Consider the following 24,968-nt stretch of genomic DNA (forward strand, 5'->3'; position numbering starts at 1 on the left):
ATTTAGAGTATCCAGAGTATCCGTCACCAAATATCGAGTATCCACAGAAATCTTCCCTATTGCCACAGGAAGAGCATTACTGAGGGGAACTGGACTGGACTAGAGCTCTGGGGGTGTATTCAAGTGACTCAATCTTACTATTACATGTTGTTGTAAAATGATTTGGGAATTACTCTTACTGACCAAAAATGAAAGTCCTAAAGTTAGGGCTGATGCGTCCCTTATTTTTAGGAGACTCCCAACTCAGTCAGAAACTACTTTTAACCTTAAAAGGCTTTGGCCACTGTTTGATAAGGACTAGCTACTTTTACTAATAACTACAAGTGCAATTGATGGAAAAGTCTTCAATAAAGCTACTTTTTATACATGTACTTGAGTAATATTTCAGTTAAGTTGTGGGCTCAGTAACATCACTCCAACTTGTTGCTATGTTACAGTGTCAGTACAGTAATCCAGCCTCTAACACCACGTGTCACAGTAGCATAACATATGCAAAGACAAGATTTTAATGTAGAAAATAGACTACCCCTCTGTTTATTTACACAAGCATGAGGGTTCCTCACAGGTACTGATTTTGTGCTACTCACTCCAAATTTCAACATAACCACACCCAGCCTTTAGTTTCATCTGTTTAAGACTTTAATTACAGTATCAAGCAGAAGAGAGCTACAATCTTCACAGCATTACTCAGATAGTCTCATTCTTGAATACTGTGGACCCTCCATGTTTCTGGAATAAAGCCATTGTTTGCTTGCCAGATCTATCAGCAGCTACAGAGTAAAGGCCTCATATGAAGAGACTAGCACAGCAAGAAACCATTCAGGGCCTGCATGTTGACTGCTGCTCTGAGTCCCAGCTATTGTGACAATTACACACTGTACTACACTGTAGAAGCTATTATGACAGCGAAAGTCACATCTCTTTCATGCATATGACTCACTGCTTGGCCACGTGGGTGGTTATAAAAAGGTTTTTCCAAATGACTGATGGTTGAAGATTTGTAGTTGTCACATTTCCCATAAAGAAAGCCTGGAAAAAGTTTTTTTTTTGTTTTTTTTAATCAACATACAGCACATCCTGCCTCGAGACCGGGTTCCAGTGTTGACTGCCATGCAACACAAAGTCAATAACTGTTATTATCTTCAGCCGTGCAGAGCAGATGATTTCTATGCAAGAGCCAGTAGACTCAACATTTCAGTTGTGTTTTTTACTGGGAAAAGTTTTCAAGCTTTCTGACTCAACCCCGCCCTACACCATAGAACAGTAGCTGCAGATTTCCTTTACTTTGTGGGAAAGAACAACATGCTTGTATATTTTCATCTTCTTATCAGGCTTCTTCTCTTTGCACTGCTTGCCTCCTGTTGCAAGATAAAGGTACATCAAAAGCTTTTGTCTTGGTGGTTGGAACTTTGTAGGAAGAGGAGGCCACGGCTTTGTCATCTGGCAGTGGCTATATACAGTATCAGAGTGCTGTTTCATATATGCCAAAAAAATACTCTGGAAAACTTCTGCTAAATAGAGCAGATTTCTTTCTTTAGTGCTTCTCAGCAGAGACGCAACTGGCATCACGGTAGCCTCGATAAATAACGCGCTCTCCATAAATGGGTATTTTGACATGGGTTATTTCCAAACTTTTTGGATCACTGCGTTTCTTGCTGCATGATGGCATGATGGTGTAAATGGATGTGTCTGCATCTGCGTGGTGGGACTGCCCTCTCCTCCCAGACACAGCACACAGACGTCCCAGTGGAATGACAGCAGCCCAAAATGATGTCATGGGTGCAGCAGCTTTCGCCAGTGTAGTAATATCCCTGGGCTAATGACTTTAACAGCATCGCTCTACTGTAAATGGTGGAAGGCAGTGGAGGAGGGGGCGAGTGAGACCCCTGGGTTAGCTTAGACTACTTCATGCGGTCTGCTAATAAAATGCTTGGGTCAGGTCTAACCGGCAGCATGTGCTAAAGGCATCGCCTCGCTCCTTCTCGTCTCTTTTGTCCAAGCATCCTCAGAAACAGCTTCACTTCTGTCTTTTGTGGCTGGAAACAGTTGCCTGGCATTTTCCTTTCTTTGCTTCACAGGGGAAATTGCATTGTAGCCAATTGTCCCTGTGGTTGGTTTGCATTACAGTAAGAACTATGTTCCTTCAGGCTGCTTCTGGTGCATAACATGCCATTAATGTAGTTTGTGATATACTTAGACCTCACCGATAGACAAGTGTAGATGCACAGCATAGATGTTACATCTATAAAATTATATCTTGGTCATTGGCAGTGTTCCTTGGCTCTTTTTCCATCTCTTTGTCCTTGGTAACTCTTACTTATCCTTGGACCATATGGCTTTTTGTGATTCCAAAATGGAAGTTCATTCATTCAACCAGTCAGTGTTTCCTACTTTTCCATTCCCTGAATTCGCTCTCACAGTGGTTCTGGCCTCTAAAATAACCTTCTCCATATGACTCTGTGCTTATGAAAACGATGCGAGATGAGTGAGTGGCATTTTCAAAGGTGAACGTCTGGCCTGGGATCCTTTTTCAAAGTGCCTGAGCACCAATCTGCTGCTGGATTCCTGTGGTCTGGTCAAGACCGAGGCCACAGGAGGACTCAGAGAGGGAAAATTCCCTTTGAACTGGCCGTCTGCCACCATTCTCGGGTTGTAATGACTTTACCAACATTTTTAAACAGCGCGCACATATTTAAGAGCTGTTATGGGAGCAGCACAGGATTATTTTCACTACTTGATTGCATTGGAAACCGGCCTAACCGATTTGTCTGCCTCTACTCAACTCCCCGCATCTTTTATACGCTGACAACCAGTTGCATCATGCAAAGAAGTGCAGTCACAGCTTTTTATTTGAGGTTTGATTGTTCACTAAAGGAAGTCTCGCCATTAAGTCTCAGAAAATGTTGGGAAAACTGCAGATGGAGGGCTTACTTTGAGTCAGCTGTAGTAAAATCAGACATGCTGACAATGTGGCTCCAGCGCCCTGTCTGACATCACTGTTTCTTGGTGCGTGAAGTCTAAAGAAAGCTGCAGTATCTGATAGATGCCACTCAAGTGGAACTAATGGAGTCAAGCTGTGCGATGTGTTTATTGGACATAAAACCTAAATCATTTCTTTTGATTTAATGGCAGAGGTGCTTTATTTATGTGCCTAACCCTCCCTTTCTCACACACATCATCACCACCGCCTTCCTCTCTTCTAAAATAGAGAAAATGTGTTTGTGTACGTCACTTAAGTTGGAAGAGTGTGTACATCTGGCTCAGCCACCCACCACCATGTCCCAGGAAGATGGGGATTATGGGAGTTGAGTGCACACAGTTAACTCAGTTTCAGAGCAGCAGTGCAGGCAGCACAACGTCCACCTGGCTTTCACTGACCTCGGGCTACAATTCATCCAATCTGGGGAGTTTTAGTGCTTTTCTCGCAGTTATTTTGGAAAGCAAAGGTCAAGTTAAAGACCATGACTGGGCAGATATAATGTGTGCATTGAACATAGATTGTTTACATCAGTGATTGATTATGTTAACAAAGCTAAAGCACATGTAGTTGTTGCTGCTTGATTGAACATTCACAGATATACAAAGGTTTGTATTTCTGCATATATGCAAAAAAAAACATGCTTTATTTTGGGGGGGGGGGGGGGGTCGCATGCTGCCCTAATGCAGCTGCACCAAGGCTGTAGATTGGACAAGTGGTTTCCTCCTCAATACAATGGGGATTCTGTTAGTCAGTGTTGTTTTAGAAAGGGGGCCTCATCCCCTGGTGCCCTTTGTGCAGCTACACTGTTTTTACGTGGACGCAGAGAGGAACTGCTGTAAGCCTGTTTAAAGAGCCAGTGGATTCAATCTTGATGCCACCTCTGGTATACGATAGTGACGTGATGTAATCATTTCCCAGGCCTTCCTCAAATGATGTTGTCTGTCTTAACTTTTTTTTTACAGTGATGATTCATGATTTTACATGAAGAAAAAAGGAGGAGTTTTTAAGACATATGACTGATTCGGAAGTTCTCTGGAATTTTACGACTTTCTTTTTGTTTTGGTTTTTGCTCACTTTATTAGTTTATCACAGTCTCTCCTTCCAGCTCTGACCTCCTCCAAGGAGACAAATACTTAGAAAGATTATTTGATTCAAAACTTGTATGCCCACCCAGCTCAGGCTCAGATTTGTTGCCCTTTCTCTTTGGCCGACCTTCATCTTTTTAACTGGGCAGTGTGTCAAAAGGCCGGCCCGGCATGAGTTATTGAGGCATTCATGTACCTGCATTCCTGACATTCCCTGTGAATATCGTCTGTTGGCTAGGGCTTCCCTGGGCCCTGCATGGACGCACAGAGAAGAACAAACAGGATGTTCGCAATGTAGGAATGAATGAATACCTCTGATTCATGACCAATTGTAGTATTTATTTATAACTCAGCACTAACTTTACGTGTATGTCTTTGTTTGTGTTCATGCTTCCTAGATTTGTTAAAAAAAAACAAACGAACAAGACAATGTGGTTGGTGACAGATTCTGCCAGGTGGAATATCTATAAAAGTTCTACGTCACTGTTGTTTTGTACACTTGTATTGAACATAAACTTCCTAGATAGGTTTGTGTAAACAAGAATGTATTTAAAGTTCACTCACGTTTGAAGCTCGAGGAACATCTGGCTCCAGAAGGACCTTGAGCTCAGGACATTTGTGTCTTTATCTCAAGCTGTGGCCGTTAGTTTGGCTTCAAAGAAGCTTGTGATGATAATGGTCTCTAGCTTGAACCCAGCTATCACTGCTGCCGATCACTGTTACGTCATCGGGTAAATAAATGGATTAGAAAATGGGTTCTGGGAGGCGGTTCTTGATTTATCAACTGAAAATGGCATTGCACCAACTTCCTGTTGCTTTGACTGGCTATGGAATGCCCATTTGGGTTGAGTGTTGTAAAGATTGGACTGGAGGGAAAGTTATTTCTCTCAACAGAGCGACTCAGAGGTCACGGACTAAAAGACGCGAGTTCATGGGAGAAGAGAGGAAGCTAGAGACCATTCAGGCTGGAGAGGGGAAGGTAGTGGACTCGCATGAAATGCTAAAGGCCTGAAACTGACACCACAGCTGTAAACTGTGTTTCCTTTAACTCCCGATTTAATGGGAGCTTAACACTTCATGGTAGGAGTTGTAACACTCATTAGGGAAAGTTTCAGCCAGCCACTGTTTTCAACATGTAACTGATTAATGTGGAAATTTTCTTTCCAATTATTTGTCAGTGCATCATTTGCAGCCATATTCAGTTTTTTGCTATAAAAGTACATTAACTAATGTCAAACTAAAACAGGATTATTTTTCTTTATAATACAGAATTAGCCACATCTATGTTTGAAAATGGAAGGCACTTAATGTTTATTATGTGTGTTTCACATGTCAAGTATGTGCTTTCCCTGCTGCTGATATATTTGCATGTAAATGAAGTGTTTGCTCTTAGCTGTTATGGTAATATCTTAATAAACAAGTTATTAACTGGGTGTGTTTATATTTGCTTTGTAAACAAGAACTGGCATTAGTGGGAGTAGACATAGAAACTTTTACTTCTCCTCCTGCTAGAAAAACATCTTCTCTGTTTTCTGTCCCGCCTACCTCCAATCTGTCTGTCTTTGAGAGAACTGGTAGCGTTTGCTTTGGCCTCCCGGTCCTCCAAGGATCTCTGTTCAGGACTCATGCTTTGTTGTGATTGCCTAGTTCGGGTTACCTCACAAAAGAGTGATAGGCTGATCAGATATCTGCCCAGAGAAAGGGGGGCAGTGTTTTCTCACACTCTGCTCTGTTGCTTTCAATTCAGTGGGCCTTACCTGGAAGCTGGAAAAAACACCTTGAGTTCATTCAAGCATAAACACATTGTCAGAGTGGATGTGCAAAAAGACACACACACACACACACTCTCTCTCTCTCGTATTACACATAGCAGCCTCAGAACAAACCTGACATTACTCAGAGCAGTTTTTGATTTCCTGACGAGTCGAGGAAGTCCCTGCAGCCCCGTGACGACAACGGCGGAGGCTCTCATCCTGTCTCCTCTCATTGTGTTCTAACAGCAAGGGAAAGGAGAAAGTCAAACAATAGCACTGATAGCAACATTAATTAATACAATTCTAATGTAATATCTTTTTTAGATGCTGTCACAGAATGATTAACAATGAAGTTTGCTATGTATGATGTCATTCTATCAGGTCATCTACACTGCTGAACCCCACCTCATATACTCATCATGTATCGCACGTCTGCATGACCTGTACATGACACACTTCCTGTCCTTTGCATTTGTGATGATGTAGACAGTTATTTATTCCTCTCCTTTTCTTTTTTTTACCCTGAGTTACACCTTTATCTTGAACTATATCCAGCCACCCCTGCCATACGAACTGGTGCATCACTTTTCTTCTCTCATTATGAGGGCAAAATATGTTTAAAGAAAACATCCCAGGTCCCATATTCATTGTGTTTTCTTTACCTCCTTGTTGGCTCCACTTCCTAACAGGGATCAGTGGTCTGGCTTTTTCCGACCTCCTCAGACAGTAACCTTCATTAAAGAGCAACATCTTATCTTTCCCCTCACTGGCTGCTCTGGTATTTTCCTTTGTTACCGGATTAAGTATTTTCTGAAAAGTGTTGCTTTTTCATTTAGTGTTTTTTATGTGGAGAAAGGAGAAGAACCAGCCAATAACTTCTTTTTTTTTGAGATTATTAACAATAATATTAGCAGTTTGCATGTTCTGTTTGCCAGTTTGTTGTTCTTGAAAAGTCAGAATCAGACCAAATATTTCAGTGTTATCATAAAAGATCTAAAAGATAAAAGAATTTGCAGCCAGTATTAGCCTTTCATCTTTTGTAAAGTAAAATAGTCAGAGGAGTAATGTCCAAACAGGATCTGGAAAAGCTGATCCATGTTTTTTCGGTAGATTAAATTAATGTGACTGTTTCTTGTCAGACTTCAGCTGATAGAGTCAAAAACAACAGGTTACCCTCTACTGAAGGGTCAGATATTAAATGATGTTACCTGTAGATGGGTTAGAACTTCTATTTTTGACATTGTTTTTACATTATATATAACTCCAATATTCAGATTCCCAAATATTAAATGTTCTGTTGTTTTCTGTTATTCATCTTTTAACTTATTCTGATTGTGGTCTTCTTTGTGTACAAAATGCCAAGTGTTTAAAGCTCAGGTTATTGTAGTCTTTGGCTGTTAGCCTTGATTATGTTGGTCTGGGCAGCTTCCAGTTCAGTCGTGCCATAGGTCCCTTCTTCCTGGACCCCACCCTGATGAGCAGACACTCAGACTTGTCGGGGGTAAAAAAAAAGGGCTGTCTGGTTCTCAAACTGACTGAACTGCCACAGGCTCTGTCCAGCTTAGTAGGCTGTTCAGCCGCCCACTCCTTTCCCTCTGAGCTGATGACAACTAGGTCTGGCCTGTATAAACGTATCAAAGTAGATAAAAACACAGATTCTGCTTTTCCAACCCAGTGAGAAAGCTCCAAAGAGAGAGTCACACCGGATGCATTTTCTTAGTAGGCCACGTAACAGGGATAAGGAAAAGCATAATACCTTTCTAAATGAATGAAGAATACATTTTTTGTTATTAGGCTATGTCAGGTGTGGGCTTACAAGATAACAAAGAATCATATACTTATACATATACATTCATATACATACCTTTTCAAACAAGACTGCAAAAAAGTCGTTCATGTTCATGTCTTGTTCACAGTCACCATTTTAGACCTTGACTGAAAAAAACAAACCTAACCTTATAGTACTGGAGACATCAGAAAAATACTTGTTAAATAGTTCTCATCACCTTCTTTTGCAGGCTTTTCTAGACAAATTTAGCAAACTTAAACACATCTAAATGAAACATTCCAGTTTTTGATCATATATACACCAGATTATTTCAGGGTTTTGTTGGGCCATCTCATCTTAAATCACGTATGAACAATATAAGTATGAACAATATAAGTATGAACAATATAAAAGAAAATATAGTTCAAATCTAACCAAAGAGATCCTGCAGAATAACGTGGGCAACACAGTATCATCTACAAAATTCTGCAGCAACCTAAAATGAAGAGTAAGTTAGTTTGATGCATGTTGGTGTTATATCTTATCCAGGCTGAGAGTGTGAAGCTGTGAGAAAGATCAGAGAGGGGGGAAACATCCTGTTGCTCTTTTCCATTTGTCTCTCTGAGAACTTTGGGCCAGAGTTGCAGGTCATAAACTCAACTGAAGTCTAATTGTAAATCAGCTCAGATTAGGAAACTGTCCAGTGTAGGGCAGATGGAGTTGCCCAGTTGACTCTGATGTCTGAGCTGACCAGCACTTCCTCTGGTTGCGGGGGTGATTGTGCGTGACTTGAGCACTATGCTGAGTCCCTGATGACTCTCTTGGACTCTTCATGCCTCCTAAACCAGCAACCTGACCCCTTAAACTACTTTAACTGTTGAGTCTTTAAGACCTCTGTCCTCCTTTGTCAATGTCTCAAATGGCTCTCTGTTTAAGAGTTTATACCCTCTACAATTATCTGTGCATAGTTCTCCTCCACACATCATTTCATTCGTAATCCTTTTTTGTGTTTATATCATTTGCTTGTTCACTTTCCCTTTTTCTTGTTATCTGCCTGTTATTTATCCTCGGGCTGTAACTAACGACGATTTCACACCTTCAATTAATCTGACAAGCATATTTTTGAATAATCTTTTTATTCTCTATAAATAAGTGAAAAAGTGCCCCTAATTGCTCAGAGCCCAAGGTAGCAACATCAAATAGCTTATTGTGTCTGACATTTAGAAAGATGAAACCAGCAAATGTTTGATGTTTTGCTTGATAAATGACTAAATCCTTAAAAAGAAAAATATAATTTTCTGTAAATTACTCTGTCAAAATAATTTAAGATCAAATTTCTCCTTATATATGTTTTATCTGCACTCATTTACTTTGGTTAAAAATTGATATTAGAGTTTAAAACTTTGGAGTTTTTCATTGTGTTTGAAAACTCTATCTCTTGTCCAGGCTCACAATGGGATCCTTAATGATTGGAGTTAGTGTTGATAATAGAACCAGTTCATCTGGTTTCACTGGTGTTGTGTTTTAGCTGGATTGGTCCATGCAGCACTAGGGGGCATACTGTTACCCTGCCCACCAGCCATTGTTAGCAATTTTCTATGAGGAAAAAAAAATATGGCTCAAATGTCAAAGGATGGGAATGGCACAGTACCAAATCAAAACAAAGCTTCACATTGAATCCTTTGTCGAGTCAGTCTCAGGTCAAACAAGAAAGGCCCCACTGGAGGAGAGAGTGTGTGGGCAGCGTAGCAACATAACAAGTACCAAACATTTTAGGCATTACTGTAGTATTTTACAGCTGAAAATAAGTAAGTAAATAAATGTGGTAAATAAAGTGCCTGTACTCCGTCTCCACCGCAACACTACTTCTTTTTAGCTTCTTATAAACACGGGAAGTGCAAGATAGTATCACTGTGGGAGAAAGTGAAATGAAATTAGCTAAATTGAGTTACTTGGCTCAAATGACCCAAATCTAGTCAGAAAGGAAACATCCCCTCTGCATTTTGCCTTGTCGCAGGAGAAACGTCTTCTCTGTACGCTCTATCAGCCAAGCAATACTTTTTTTTCCAAAACCGTTTTAGCTATTGTAATCTCACACACATCTGCAAACAGTCCCACCTGTATTTATTTACAGTCCCTGAGGCTGTATATGACAAAGAGCAGAACATTATGACACATCAATGTCTTCAGCCTGTTTTCATTGCTTATAATGGCTCTCCTATAAAGCAGGAGAGAGGATTACTTCTCAATTCTGTACTCTTTCCACTTCTAATGACTGTTTTCAACATTTTTAACATTGCTCTTTTGTCTTCACTAAATGAATGAGCATCTGCGTTTGTGTCTAGTCTGTTTGTTTTCCAGCGAGTCAAGATTAAATTAGCACAAAAGGGGACCTTGCTCTTTGCCTGTTTGTCCCACAGTCCTACTTTAGTATGCATGACTGAACCAAGAAAACAAAGAAGAACAGACTTCGGATTTGGCCAGATGCTGGAGCAGATATCTGGGTTTATTATTACATTTACATCAAAACCTAGCCTATGTTACATTATCTGGAGTGTATTAAAGATATCCACTTGTGTAATTGATATTTCTAATTCATTTCATTATATATAAATGGTAGAACTCCAGCATTTTAGTGGCATATTTGGTAAATCCTGATGATTATTAATCAAAGAATGCATTCATTAGGGTAATAAAAAATGATGTAACCTAAACAAATATGTAAAAGCTCTTTGAAGATGATTTTAAAAAATAAGGATATTATTTATTATGCTAGTTTTAAATCAATGACCAGTGCCAAGCCTTAGTTAATAGTTTTGTTTGTTTAAAAAAAAAAATCATCTTTCAAAATGTGCTGATCTTATCCACTTTTTGTGCCCAGATTCATTAGAAGCTGATCCAGATGCTACTCTTCACTTCCTTGTGCGACTTTCTTAAAAACTGTGTTGTAGGTAAAAATCTCTCCCTGGAGAGATAAAGGAGGAGAGAGCAGCTAGGGGGTCAGACAAGAGAGAAAATTTACTACTATAAACTACTACTATAAACAGGACACATTCCTCCTGTAATTCTGGACATCTGGTATGCATATTGCTTCTCTTTTCTCTCCTGTGTGGGGTTTGTAAAGCCCTTAATGTCAAAGGCCCAATATATAACATCTTGGCACTGCTTTCCACTACAGTTACAGACTGTTATAGCCTTTCAGGCATTTAATTTTTGCATTTCTGTATGCACTTGTAAAAGGCTTTTCTATAGCATCCATTGGCAGTTACTAAGGTTAAGGTTACTACATGTGTTTTATGATTGCAGAAAGAAATGCTATTTAATGTGAGAATATATGAGCAGAAGACATACAGAAGCACCTCTTTACCTCCTGTCTTCTTTAGACAACATGATTCATGATGTGCTGATGGAGTGAGTAATGTGGTCCTAATGTGGAAAACGAATTTTAAAATACTCACATGTGATATTCCATCCCTGCCGGTGACTGATTGGTTGTCATAGGAACAAGAATATGTGTTTTTTTCCCCCCATCTATCAAATACGTATTGGCCCCACCAATGGCAAAGTGCCAGTGTGAACATCACGTCTGGCCTGGGATGGGTTAATAACAGTTTGGGGTGTTTTAGACGAGAGTCTGAGTTATAGCTGCAGGTTAAAAAGTCAAGCTGACAGGCCATTTGTGGCCAGGCTTATGGGGTACTGTTGATACGGGTGTAAATGAGGGTTCCCAGTGCAAACAATCCCTCATGTTTCTTCAAAGAGAAATGCTGAGGCAATCAGTTTCAGGGACTGGCAAGCTCCCCTCATATTGTTGCACTTCCTAATTTTTAAGATTTCCATGTCAACCCCTGTTTACACGCTCTTGGCTCAGTCACGGAAGTAATTAGTCAAAAGTCTGTGTCATATATTTAAATTAATTATTTTTACAGTTTTCACCAGGACATAAAACAAGTGTCTCCAAACGTAAATTAGAGCATTTAGGATTTAATTTGAGCCACAGTAAACTGTCCGCTGCGGGATATCTTGTTTGGACAAGTGTTTTTATGGCTGGATTAGATGACATGGCTCGTAATAGGCTCGCACTCTGATAGTGGCTGAAAGTGTTGCCTGCATCATACGGAGACTTGAGAGCACAGAGGAGATGCGGATCATCTCCTGTGGCAGGATGTTGAAAGTCAACACAGGAAGTGAGGTCATACTGTATGTCCCCAAAGTTTCGGCTGCTCTCTGGCTTTGGCGCCAGAGTCCTATAAAGCACTGGTTACCGACACCCACTCAGTGACTGCTGCTATATATATATAGTCAAATGCACGGAAAACAGAAATATGCAGCTATAAAACATATATGTCAAGACGATTCTGAGAAGCTGACTCATGCATTAATCTCACCCACATTAGATTACTATATAAAGCACTTTTTGCATGATTACCCAAACAAATAATAGGAGGGCTCCGGCTCATTTAGATTGCAGCAGAATAGAATACCACAATAAGATTCACATCTGGTGAAGGTGCTTCTACCTGCTTTGGTCCCATGCTCAAACTTTATGAGCTGACATCTGTCACATTCAAAAACTTTGTGTTTTCTGAGGCTTATGATTCATTATCATGAGTGTCTGTAATATTTTAGTCTCTTTTGCTGGGTGGTTGACTTTCAATGTTGTGTGCTTTTGCATTTTATTTGTTTCTTTTTTATATGCTCATGTCACTTGTTGCTGTATGCACTTTAATGTAAAACACACTGAGTTTAGCTGTAATGAAAATGTGCCATATATAGATGACAGTGCTTTGTCTTTCCATAAATGAAACTAATTCTTACATTTTATATTTTCAGAATTCTATGAACCTGCCTCCAGACAAAGCCCGGCTCCTTAGACAGTATGACAATGAGAAGAAATGGGACCTGATCTGTGACCAGGTGCGTTCAGAAATTCAGATTTATAACCAAACTTGCACTGCAAATGCACCTCATCACTGAACTCATTCTGCCAAAAAGTCTTGTGCCAGTCAAATGAACTCTTTTGTGTATCTTCATTGGTCTTCAGGAGAGGTTTCAAGTGAAGAATCCACCGCACACCTACATCCAGAAAATACGAGGATACTTAGATCCTGGAGTCACACGAAAGGTGGGGAATTACAAACGACCCTTCAGACACATCCTCTAATTAGAAAGAACTTGTGACTGCTTATAAAGTAAAACGTGTACAGAGATAAATGTGCTGCAACAATCTGCTTTCATTGTGTGTCACAGAAGTTTCGCAGGCGGGTGCAGGAATCTACAAAAGTCTTGAGGGAGCTGGAGATTTCCTTGAGGACAAACCACATCGGGTAATCAATTCTTGTCTCTCTACAGATGTACAAAGCTTAAGGAAACCATGTTATTGTTTTTTGTAAAGAATAGTCCTTTCTCTGCTCTTGCTGCTGCAGGGACCCAGAGCTCATTCTGGTGCCCAGATCTCCCCCATTGTTCTAACTTGCCAAGCTCTGCAGCTCTACTTCATAGAGCTGGTCCTCATAATGCCCAGATGGTAGCCATTGTGCTGCTGCCTCATCCACTCCCCCATAGTGTGGAGCAGGAAGCTTTGTTGTGTATGCCAGAGGGGCAGGAAGACCGGCTGACCAATGCTGAACACAGTGAAAAGCAAAAAAATGCACACAAGGATACTTTTATGTTTACACATTTCTCACATAACAAAGTAAACATCCTCTTTGTAATGTTTTATCTTTTTTTGGTCAGTATTTCCACACTGCACAGTTTGCCCTACGTGTATTGTATGTGTGGATGTTAGTTTAAGTCTTATTATCTTCAGTGTTGCCAACTTCTTTAACTTTATAAAAATGTTCTGCAGTGCCTTGCCACTGAAATCCCGGGCAAAGACAATCCCATAAAGGCTTCAGTTTTCCATAGCATTCATTGAGCTCCAAGAATAACTCATATTCTATTAGACCTCATCAATAAAGGTCTGTTTCAATGCATTTCCCAGAAAGACCCGCAGACAAAGAAAAAAAGGGAGGTTATTTTCAGAGGGCTTGTGTGGGTGGGATTTAGTGTAACAGATGCAGGTTTATTGTGTGCGTCTGAGTCCTGGGCCCTTTCAGATGTGTTATTCCTGAGATCGCCAAGAAAATCTGAAATAGCAACTGGTTGGAGAGATGTAGAGGGAGCGAGAGAGGAAGGAGTGAGGGGTCAGGGGCAAGGAGGGAGAAAGGGGAGGGTGGGGTGGTAGACAGGAAACTGATGATCAAGCCCGCCTCCTTGTCCTCCCCCCTTCCCTCCTTCACCTAAACTAACTGCTTTGTTCGCTTTCCTCTCTTCCTTTGCTATAACCTCTCTTCCCTTTCCCCTTCTCTTCCTCCTCTCCTCTCCTCTGCTACTTTGAAGCTCTTGATTGCTTTCCTGTCTGACTCACCATTGGCTGACTAGCAGTCTGTCATCACAACCAGCACTTCAGGACTATTTTAAGAACCTTTTACCCCAATACTGTTCCCCTTTGGGGTTCCACGAAGAAGCAGGGAGGAGGTGAGGGCAGTCAGTTGGGGGAGGCAGACCAAATACTGTTGAATGTCAGAGGCTCGACTTGAGCCCACTTCTCTAAGTTGTATTCCCTCGAAATTCTCTCTCTCATCACAGTGGGAATTCCTTTGTTCAGAGTTGTTTCTCTCTCCAGAAAACTGGAGTTAAATGGAGAGGGATTCTGAAGCCTTGTTCTAGTTTACTTTCCGCTGCATTGTTGTCCAGTTCTTCCTGTCAGAGAAGGGAAGACCCCCTTTGGAGCTGCCTTAAAAGATCATTCCAGTTTACAACTGTCCCATCACTTCTATAAGTTAGGATAATATTATAGTTGCCAAAATTACTACTGATATCTAAAGAAGACGGTGCAAGAAACACAAGCAACACAATCAAACAGGTTTAAAACTAAAAGTATACTGTAAAAGTTTGCTGTACATTTTTACAGTAAGTTAATGACAACTAGATGGCATAATTTAGTTTTATTTTCCCAGAAAAAATAACAATTACTCATGAACATTTGTCCTAAGGAATGTTCTCTTTGATTGTTGAATATTCACTGCAAATAAAAGACATTACTTCTCTTCATATATGCCTTTTAAAGATTTTGTTGGCATGGACACCTTTATTAAGCAGTAGACAGACAGGAAATATGGGAGAGAGAGGGGGGGTGACATGCAGCAAAGGACCTCCGACCAGGGTCGGCTGCATATATGGCATGCGCTCCAACCACTCGACCACCTGCGCGCCTCTTCAGCGTAGTATTAATTATAATAAACATCTACATCTTGTCCTAATATTGGTTCTAGAGTCATCAGACTTTGTTTTTTTTTACTTGTTGCACTTTCAGGTTGCAGTACTGATGAGTAGAGTCAATGTTATTATCAGCGATTGAACAGTACAAGTCTAATAGGCTGAATAATTATTTTCCTTCTTATCAAACTGTCATAATACAACTTAGCTCATCCAACTATCAGGGGTGCAAGACAAATTTCCCCTTTGGGCAGTTAAAGTTGAAGAGTTGGAAAGTGTGGCCAAAACCACAAATATTAGACCCAAGATGTAGTAAACTAGAACTATCCTTTAAATATTACGAGACATAGTCTTTTTATATAATGTTTGAATTTATTTTTCTCTCTGTTTTCACTTTTCTCTCTCTTTTCTGTTAATGGGTAAACTCCAGGCCCAAAGGATAAGGGTGTGTTCTTGATTTGGTGCTCTGCTAACCCCGCTCTGTTCCCCTGCGTCACAGGTGGGTCAGGGAGTTCCTCAATGATGAGAACAGAGGTCTCGACATCCTGGTAGAGTACCTCTCCTTTGCCCAGTGTGCTGTCATGTGAGTACTTTTACACACATAAACACACACTCACCTCTCATGACTGTTGCCAGAACCTGGCCTTGGCAGTGGATTCAGCTGCTGAGTTAACAAGTTGTTGAGCTTAATGAACTGCTTCTGCCTTTGTGCATCAAATATTAATTGCTCTTGGCATATGTCCTCTTTGAATATGTGTATATGCCTTATTGTGTACTTGGCAAACTGAATGTGTTTCTGGACAGATGCTATGTGGTGTAGCGCTGAGCTATACTTTGCCTGAGTGGGACAGAATCTCTGTGCTGAATCTATCGTGCAGCTTGTTGACAGTTCTTGTGATAACCCCTGGCTCTCTACCAAGCTGCCTTGCTAACCTAACCTCCCCAGTGCCTCTTTCTCTAAACCCATGTCTGTGCCTCTTTGTTGGCTTGTCTGTCTTTCTGTCTGTCTGTATGTTGCGTAGGTTGGATTTTGAGGGGCTGGAGAATGGGGAGGATGGCTTCTTGGACAAGGCTAAATCTTGGAGCAGGTCTATAGAGGATCTGCATCATACAAGCACCCAACCCTTCTGCAACACATTGGTGCGTTCTGCGCGCCAGTCTGTCCTCCGGTACGTATTGCTAAGCTTGCTTCCCTGCTATTACCTATCCATGTTATCGGCTCGCTCTGCTAACCTTGAATGCTATAAACATGTATTAGCAAGCTGTCATGGTGCTGTTTTGTTTCAAGAAGATGCCCGAGTGGTTGATAAGTTATAGCTCTGTGATCTCTCTCTTGACCTCAAGGCTATGCTCTGCACAAACTCAATCAGATGATGAGCTGTATCAGAGATGAAAAAAAAACAAACAACTGAAAGTCTTTAACCTTTTGTCTCCCTTTGTTAATGGTCCTCCCTCATCTGTCCAGATGTGCATCTGCACTGTCTTCAGATGAGAGCCAGCTGTGGGCTGCAGCATATGTTAGACAGTCGTGATTGTTCTCTTCATCACTGAGCCACACACAGACAGGAATGAAGAGACATAAAGAGTGATAGGATAAAAATTAGTTAAGCTGAACAGAAAATATATTCCTCAAGATTAACATTAACTCAGTAAAGTAATACATTACTATTTGTATGAGTATAACATTATGTATTAAGTAGTATGTATGCTTGAAAACATAAACAATAAATATGCATTATATAAGTATCTATATGATTTAGAAAAGCTGGATCTTGAGACTTTGTAAAAGCTATTTATAAACTGCAAAAGAAAATAATATTATGTGCACATGATGACGGGCAATACAGTTACATAATAGCAGTCTCTGTGCATAGACCTCGGTCTATTGAAAGCAGCAAGGAAACCAGGCATCCCATGATGCATCTGTAACCTCAAAAGCCATCTATGTTTTTTTCTGTCAGCCCTCATTCTCTGTAATTTACTCTTGCTGCCTCTATCTATGTGACACATTTAAACCAAGAGAGTTATGTGAATGCTAGATTGGAAAATTGGAAATAAATGAAACAAGCTGTGATAAACTTTAAACACTGATTTCAGTTATTGATTCTCTACCAAATATTAACTTCTGCCATCTGTTGCAGCTATGGCACAGTTTCGAACAGCAAAACCATCAAGAACTCCCGTCTTGTGAGCCAAAAGGATGATGTGCATGTGTGCATCATGTGCTTGAGAGCGATCATGAACTACCAGGTACCAAATGCTCCACAATGATATATAGGCTCATATACAGTCTGACACGTATCTGTCATAAAAGTGGATTATGTGTTTCCTGTGTTGTGAAGTGCTCAAATACGCAGGTTTCTCTGACCACATCCTGTTCTCTCTCTCTGTCTTCTTCATGCAGTATGGCTTCAATATGGTCATGTCTCACGCACACGCAGTCAATGAAATTGCTCTCAGCTTGAACAATAAGAACTCACGGTAAGAACTGAGGCCCCCTGTCTCCATAGACGCAGGGCTGGGTCAAACAATGGGAAAACCCCTGCAGCCACTTCATATGATATGCCTCCGTTTCTCTGTGGGGCTCGGCTTCTCTCTGAAGTTGGGGATCAGAGGCGTATATACAGGCTGTTAGAGGAATGTTTACTAAAGGAAGATTAGTGGTAGACCACTGGTGCTGATCACTTCATAATGAAAACTGGGAGGGTAAACACTTAAAAGCTATAAAGACCTGTCCTTGCATCAGACTTCAGTGTGAATTATAGATTGAAACTCCTTCATGTTGATGTATTTGCACTAGTTTTGAAGATTGCATGCATAACTAGACATTCTAGTAGTGTAGACTGTATAAATGTTATGTTTTTGAACATATAATTAGAGTGAGAGAGTAGTTCATATTTGCAGTTGAGTTGTCCACGTATGTTGTCCTAATGAGCATCTCCTGTACTTCCAGGACAAAAGCCTTGGTCCTTGAGCTGCTGGCTGCTGTCTGTCTAGTACGAGGAGGCCACGAGATCATCCTCTCAGCATTTGACAACTTCAAAGAGGTGCCTGAAGCAACATTTTAATCAAATGTAACCATTACCACCTAAAGTTGCACTGTTTATAATACACATAATAGTCATAATACACAGTAAACCTTGTGAGCATTGAAAAGACTAAAAAACAACTATTATTTAAATTGCCATAATTTACCACATCACTGGCGTGTATAGAGGCCTGAAGGAGCCAGTATAGTGGGATGAAAGTTGAGGAGCTCTGGGAGTTTTCATGTCCATTGAGGGTGTAAGCAAAGCTCTGTGGTGGCCTATCTGAGGTTATTAGTCTCATTAAGACACCAGATGTGCGCTAACCTTGAACAATGATAAGGATCAACTCCCTAATGGGAGTCAGTGGACCACAACGGTTTGCTTAGCCTCTCAGTTTCTGCCTAAACAGTCATCTAAACACCGGAACAAGATAATTACCCTAAAGTCTAAAGCCCCAGAGAAACTCAAGAGCAAAAGAACCCACTAGTTAAATGGTATTGAGGGCATATATTTTCTAAAATAATACATTAATACATAGCAATAAGTCTCAGAAATCTTACAAAAAGGCCACCAATGATATGGTCAACCACAGCTTCACAGTAGTAGTTAAGTATTAGGTCCACAACCACCACTATGTCCGGTTAGGATTGTGAGAAATGTTCAGGCATGGATTTTTTTTTCACAGTACTGACAAAACACTTTTGAGAGCTGGAAAAACACAGTTTGTTTTCCTTTTCCTCTTTCAGTGTATTTTTATGCAGAAATGTGGCTTAAAAAATCTGTCCCTTGTCTTTATCTTTTGACTCACTTCACTTCCCATGCTTTCTGGTAATCACAAGGGATTGTTCATGCAAATGGAGTAAACTATGCTCTGTTTAGGTACATCTAAACTCTTTGGATGAATTATGTTTAATCTAGGAATGTGTTGAATCACAGCAAAACAGTTATGATTGGTCACAGGAAGTAATGTAGTGGTAGTGAATATAAAGTATGTACTGTATTTGAACTTTATTTTTATTGCATTAACTCAAGACACAGTCAAATAACACACACACACACATAGTGGAAAAAAATCAGAGGTACTTTTAGATACATAATTGTGGTATAGCCAGCACTAGTGGAGCCAATTTCCTCATAAATACTTCTGTTTTCAATTGCAGCTTTGCTGTGATGTTCTCCATGACATAAGGCAACCTTTTGCTATTAAAAGGAAAATGCTTAATAGAGTAGAAGAACAGAAAGTGCTGTGTTCGAATTAATACACCAAAATCATCTTAATCCCTTTTTTGACATCAGGGCTTGGGGTAATCCTAAAATATATGGGTGAAGTCTCCAACCAAGCCACAAGCCTGACAAAGCATGCCAATAAATCATTACATTTTGACAGGAGACAAGGAGTTTTTATTTATTTATTTTTTTTCTATTCAAATTCTCCCCATGTTGGGCTTTTTAAATTTTTATGTCTGGATTTGAAAGTTTCCTCTGTCCTTCAATTTAAAATCATGATATGACAGAATTTGAGATAACCTCTGTTTTTGCTGCATTTTAGGTCTGCAAGGAGAAGCATCGCTTTGAGAGACTGATGGATTACTTCCGCTGTGAGGAGGGAAACATAGACTACATGGTAAGATTGGCTTTATATTATTGATAAATTAATTATTTTTGATGTGTGTCTATGTATTCACCCACTTCAATATATTTCAGTCTACATCTGTCTGTGTTTGTTGTTCAGGTGGCTTGCATGCAGTTCATCAACATTGTGGTCCACTCTGTGGAGGACATGAACTTCAGAGTCCATCTGCAGTATGAGTTCACCAAGCTTGGACTGGATGACTACCTGGAGGTAAGGTGACGATATTGTGGTTTAAATGGGCATTTATCAATCAAAAAAGTGTCACATGGAAATGTGTACAGTATGTGTACAGTATTACTAATTCTGATTCATTCTCCCTCATGTCAAGAAATGTAAACACACAGAGAGTGACAAGCTGTCGGTGCAGATCCAGGCATACTTGGATAATGTGTTTGACGTGGGTGGTCTGCTGGAAGATGCAGAGACCAAGAATGCAGCGCTGGAGAAGGTGGATGAACTAGAGGAGCACCTGTCCCATGTAAGTGCACCACCCAGTCTGGACCACCAACACAGCTCACTGGGCCCATTTATGAGATTGTTGTGGTTCACCAGCTATGTACTTAACTTGTCTGTTTCTACATGGCAATTAGAATTCCACTCAGTGTTTGCATTTCACAAGTGGTTGAGAATAATAACGGGTTGGAAAACGCTTGAAAATATTGTGCGTGTAACAATCTTAATATTGTTCTCACATTGGCTCATTATTTCTGGGCACTTGCCTTTGCATCCCACGCTGCTTTGCAAAGACCTTCTACACATGGAGAGGTCGTGGGCAGCCCTGACATAATTCTAGGAATTTCATAACAAACTCTGCTGTCAGGGGTCAGGAATGATGGGGGAGGATGGTGGTGAAGATTATTTGTTAATGCCAATGCAGCATGTGTAATCTGTTTTCAAATTCAAAAGCAAAAGCAAAAGCTGTGTCATGCTCTTGCTGTGTCATGCTGCTGCTTGGTATATCATATTTCTCAGTGATGATGCTCAGTGTATGGGGGAGAGTAGGGAGAAGGGAGTGGACCTGGGAAAGATGCCCATGCTGTGGATCAATACTTGAATTCACCTCCTCTCATCTCGTTGCCACTCTCTCCATCGTCTTTCCCAGGTGACGGAGAAGCTTCTGGAGGTTGAGAATGAAACAATGATGAAAGTAGCTGATCTGGAGAAGATGGTCCTCCAGAAGGATAAGGATCTGCTTGCAATACGGGTAAGCTAACAGAAGTGATGTTTGTAATATTGCTTGCCTGCCTTGCCTCCGAAAGGCTTCACTCTCTGTGTGTCAGTAAAAATCTGTTTCAGATGCATGTAGCTAATTGCTGTGATAGCAAATTAGGTCAGCAGGAAACAGGATGTTTCTTTGGCTTGTAAAGTCATTGTGTTGCTCTCTTTATCGCCCCCTGGTGACTATCCAGGAGACGTACGAGTCGACCAACACCCAGGTCAACACCCTGAGGAGGATGATCAAGGAAAAGGATGCCGCCTTCCAGAGGCACTTCAACATTGAGAGGCGGCTGCTGGAACTGGAACAGCAAGGCACCATCCGTTTGCACAAGAAGCCTGATGGAGACATTGCCATTGAGCCACTTGGTGTTGGGGGTGGTGGTGGCAGTGGTGGCCTTGGGATCCCTCTGGGTGATATCGGGCATCTATCTTTAAGTTCAACAGCTGGGTTAACAGAATCAGGAGTAGCAGACACCAGTTTACCCCCAGCCAGTGAAGCTCCACCCCCACCTCCTCCACCTCCACCACCGCCTCCTCCTCTTCCCTCTGCCACAGGTGATAACTCCCTATCTGGTGACACATATATGTGAAGGTTGACTGCGTTCAACTATAGATCCTCTATTTTCAGTTCCCCTTCTGTGTTCATTCGTGCCAAGCCAGGTGGCGGGCCACAGCCAGCCCAGACAGGAAAAGGAAATACTCGGCTGGTTTGTCTTGTGTGCAGGCAGACAGACAAGACAGCACAGGAGCAGTTTTCAGCTTTTTTAATCTGATGAAAAAAAAAAAAAAAGCCTAAATATTGTATTCTACATTAATTACAGGTTCGGGTGCACCAGTCCCACCACCGCCACCTCCTCTTGCTCCACCTCTACCAGATGCTTCTCCCTCAGTTATTCTGAGTTTGGGTCTGTCAGGTAAGAGCACTTTTAGATAATCTCTATTTCACTGCAGGTCACAGAGCAAAAGATGTAAACAGATGTAAATATTTTACAGCTATCAGAATTAAGAAGCCCATCAAGACTAAGTTCCGCCTGCCTGTCTTTAACTGGACGGCCTTGAAGCCCAATCAGATCAATGGCACAGTCTTCAACGAGATTGATGACGAGCGTGTGCTAGAGGTAAATCAACCAGATGAAACTCAATTCACAGTTAATGCTAATGTCTTTAAGTTCAGAACAAGTTTGTTAACTGTCACTTGTGTGCAGGAGCTGGATCTGGAGAAGTTTGAGGAACTGTTTAAAACCAGAGCCCAGGGTCCCATCGTAGATCTGTCCTGTACAAAGAGCAAAGTCGCCCAGAAGGCAGTAAACAAAGTCACTCTTCTGGACGCCAACCGCTCCAAGAACTTAGCCATCACACTGAGAAAGGCTAACAAGACCACAGAGGAGATTTGCAAAGCAATAGAGAAGTATGCACATTTTCAGAACTTAAAATACATTTGTGAACCAAAGTCATCATATCCAGTGAACTTACTAATATTTGTCATGTCTGCTCAGGTTTGACCTGAAAACCTTACCTGTCGACTTTGTGGAGTGCCTGATGCGTTTCCTGCCCACGGAGGGGGAGGTCAAGGTGATGCGTCAGTATGAGCGTGAGCGGCGTCCACTGGACCAATTAGCAGAAGAGGATCGCTTCATGTTATTTTTCAGCAAGATTGAGAGACTCACACAGAGGATGAATATCATCACCTTTGTTGGAAACTTTACTGACAATGTCAACATGCTCACACCACAGCTAAATGCAATCATTGCTGCTTCTGGCTCGGTGAAATCCTCTCCAAAGTTGAAAAGAATGCTTGAGGTTTGGAGTGTTTATTTATCTGATCTTTTTATAGCAGTATTTGTTTTGATTATGCATAATAATGAATTCTTCTGGTTTGCATGTAGATAATCTTAGCTTTGGGAAACTACATGAACAGCAGCAAAAGAGGCTGTGTTTATGGTTTCAAATTGCAAAGTCTTGATCTGGTGAGTATTACGGAGTAAAGTTTTGTAGACATTTTGCTCAGTATTGCTGCAGTGCCTTTTCTGATAATTCCATCTATTTCTTATATTATACAGCTGCTGGACACTAAGTCTACAGATAGAAAAATGACATTGCTCCACTACATAGCTCTCATTGTGAAAGAGAAGTACCCAGACCTGGCCAACTTCCACAATGAATTGCACTTTGTGGATAAAGCTGCAGCAGGTGAGTTTGCCATATGAAGGTCTAAAATGTTGATAGCAATGTGAGGTTTGTGTACTTAAGATAGTCTTTGTAGATATGTACTTTAAAGCATTTCTTCTTGACTGTGTGCAAAGTATCTCTGGAAAATGTGCTGCTGGATGTCCGAGAACTGGGCAAAGGCATGGACCTGATCCGGAGAGAGTGCAGTCTGCACGACCATTCGGTGCTCAAGGGCTTCGTCCAGGCCAGTGACACACAGCTGGACAAAGTACAGAAGGACGCCAAGACAGCAGAGGTATCCACTGTCCTCACCTCATATCCTCAAAGTATCCACTGGGAAGAAAATAAAGCAAACCTCTGTTTGACTGACCTCTAACACACAGCCTATCATGCCTCCTAACTTGACATTGTTTACAAACATTGCTTCCACTCTGGCACTGTCCTCCCAATTCTAGGAAGCCTTCAACAATGTGGTGAACTACTTCGGAGAGAGTGCCAAGACAACTCCACCCTCTGTTTTTTTCCCTGTGTTTGTGCGGTTTATCAAGGCCTACAAGGTGAGTGCAGCAAGCAGAGGCAGCATCTATGTATCTTTCCTCACTTTTGCAGTGCCAGGGTGCAGCTTTCTCTCCTGGTCAGATGGGAGGTTCCCTAGTTTAAGCCTATTCTCACTGAGAGCAGAGCAGGGCAGAGCTTTGGCTGCCTCTGTGCCACAGGACGTGGCGTATCGTCCGAGGCCAAATAACAGGAAAGACCAGCTGGGTCTGACTCTAGAGCTGCAGCTGTGGTGTTTAGACTGGTTCTTCCCTCGTCTCCCCTCCTCCCCTTTACCCCCGGACAGCCTCGCCCTGCCCCACCACACAACACACTTCCTGAGATTGTTCTCAGTCTGGATTTATGGGATCTGCTCAAGGAAATGTGAAGCACAAGGATTTATGTGTGTCTGTCTGAATGTGTATGTTAAAGGGATAGTTCAACATTTAGGGAAATACGCTAATAGATAATGTCCAGGTTGATGGATCTTGTTAACTTTAGATAGAGCAGAGTTAGTGGCAATAAAGCAAATAAGTCCAAATCCCAAAATAACAATCTATTACTTTTAAGCACATTTACTGTATGTGTAAAGTAGTTGTGTGTGTTTGAAAGGTTGAAAGGGGTAGGCAGAGGGAGAAAGGTTAAATTTTTAATGATTGTAATCTTCATTCAAGTGTGTGTGCCTTGTTTGTGTTCAACTCTTGACCTGTTTTCCTCAAAGGACCACACTGTTGCTGTTTCTTGTCGCTGACTGCTCACGTTTTTCTCATCTCAACAGGATGCAGTGGAGGATAATGAACAGAGGAAAAAGCAGGAGCAAGCAATGAGAGAAAAGTTACTGGCTCAGGAGGCTAAACAGCATGACCCCAAGGTACAGTCCGAGTGCATGCAGCTGAGCTAAATGAAGCCTATCAAATGTTTACTCGGTGCTAAATAAAGCTTTGTCGTGTGTTTAAAAAGCACAGTGAACAGTTCAAATGTCTCCTTCCACTGACTCAGGTCCAGGCTCAGAAGAAGAGGCAGCAGCAGCATGAGCTGATTGCAGAGCTGCGTAAGCGCCAAGCCAAAGACCACAGGCCTGTGTACGAGGGCAAGGACGGCACTATTGAGGACATCATCACAGGTGGGACAGACAGTACCTTAAAAAGGCCCTCTGTGGGCGCCTGCAGCCCCGGTCGTTGCAGGCCGAGGATGACTGTGGTTCTTCACTGCTCAGCTCCTTTGAAGTGCACCTTGTGCTATGTGGTGCAGACACCATCACATCTGGAGCACAGTACATAGCAGCACAACTAGTTAATCACTAGTTAGTCCACGACATGCTGTCTAGTTGGTTCTGACATGCACAACCAAACCTGTTGAGCCTCAATATATGTAGACTTTCAGCTGAGCAGCTTGATCCCAATTCAGTAAATAGATCCTCATGTAAAGAAACTATTTAAAGTCAATATATATAGATTTAAGTAATTTTTGATTGTAGAAAATTAAATCCCAGTTTAAATGGGTTGGGGCAATTTTCTCAATATACCATTAAAACAGTA

The 24,968-nt window shown here is 41.3% G+C and overlaps 1 protein-coding gene across 4 annotated transcripts in view; it reads left to right on the forward strand.

The window, feature by feature from the left end:
* fmnl3 (formin-like 3) overlaps positions 1-24,968 on the forward strand; it is a 30,598-nt gene that overhangs the window by 1,544 nt on the left and 4,086 nt on the right. For 2 of the 4 annotated variants that reach the window (XM_053318169.1, XM_053318170.1), the window contains exons 2-24: positions 12,421-12,504; positions 12,632-12,712; positions 12,838-12,914; positions 15,347-15,430; positions 15,870-16,016; positions 16,989-17,097; positions 17,252-17,328; positions 17,801-17,894; positions 19,426-19,500; positions 19,609-19,719; positions 19,838-19,987; positions 20,612-20,713; positions 20,919-21,282; positions 21,549-21,641; positions 21,721-21,845; positions 21,933-22,135; positions 22,224-22,527; positions 22,614-22,694; positions 22,788-22,917; positions 23,031-23,191; positions 23,352-23,453; positions 24,209-24,301; positions 24,430-24,553. In XM_053318169.1, the coding sequence (XP_053174144.1) occupies positions 12,421-12,504; positions 12,632-12,712; positions 12,838-12,914; positions 15,347-15,430; positions 15,870-16,016; positions 16,989-17,097; positions 17,252-17,328; positions 17,801-17,894; positions 19,426-19,500; positions 19,609-19,719; positions 19,838-19,987; positions 20,612-20,713; positions 20,919-21,282; positions 21,549-21,641; positions 21,721-21,845; positions 21,933-22,135; positions 22,224-22,527; positions 22,614-22,694; positions 22,788-22,917; positions 23,031-23,191; positions 23,352-23,453; positions 24,209-24,301; positions 24,430-24,553 (2,971 nt within the window). Of the gene's footprint in view, positions 1-12,420; positions 12,505-12,631; positions 12,713-12,837; positions 12,915-15,346; positions 15,431-15,869; positions 16,017-16,988; positions 17,098-17,251; positions 17,329-17,800; positions 17,895-19,425; positions 19,501-19,608; positions 19,720-19,837; positions 19,988-20,611; positions 20,714-20,918; positions 21,283-21,548; positions 21,642-21,720; positions 21,846-21,932; positions 22,136-22,223; positions 22,528-22,613; positions 22,695-22,787; positions 22,918-23,030; positions 23,192-23,351; positions 23,454-24,208; positions 24,302-24,429; positions 24,714-24,968 lie in introns of those variants that run through there. The other 2 variants (XM_053318168.1, XM_053318171.1) reach the window with 2 other exon arrangements.

The sequence above is a fragment of the Scomber japonicus genome, chromosome 4, assembly GCF_027409825.1.
Source record: "Scomber japonicus isolate fScoJap1 chromosome 4, fScoJap1.pri, whole genome shotgun sequence".
Classification (NCBI taxonomy): domain Eukaryota; kingdom Metazoa; phylum Chordata; class Actinopteri; order Scombriformes; family Scombridae; genus Scomber; species Scomber japonicus.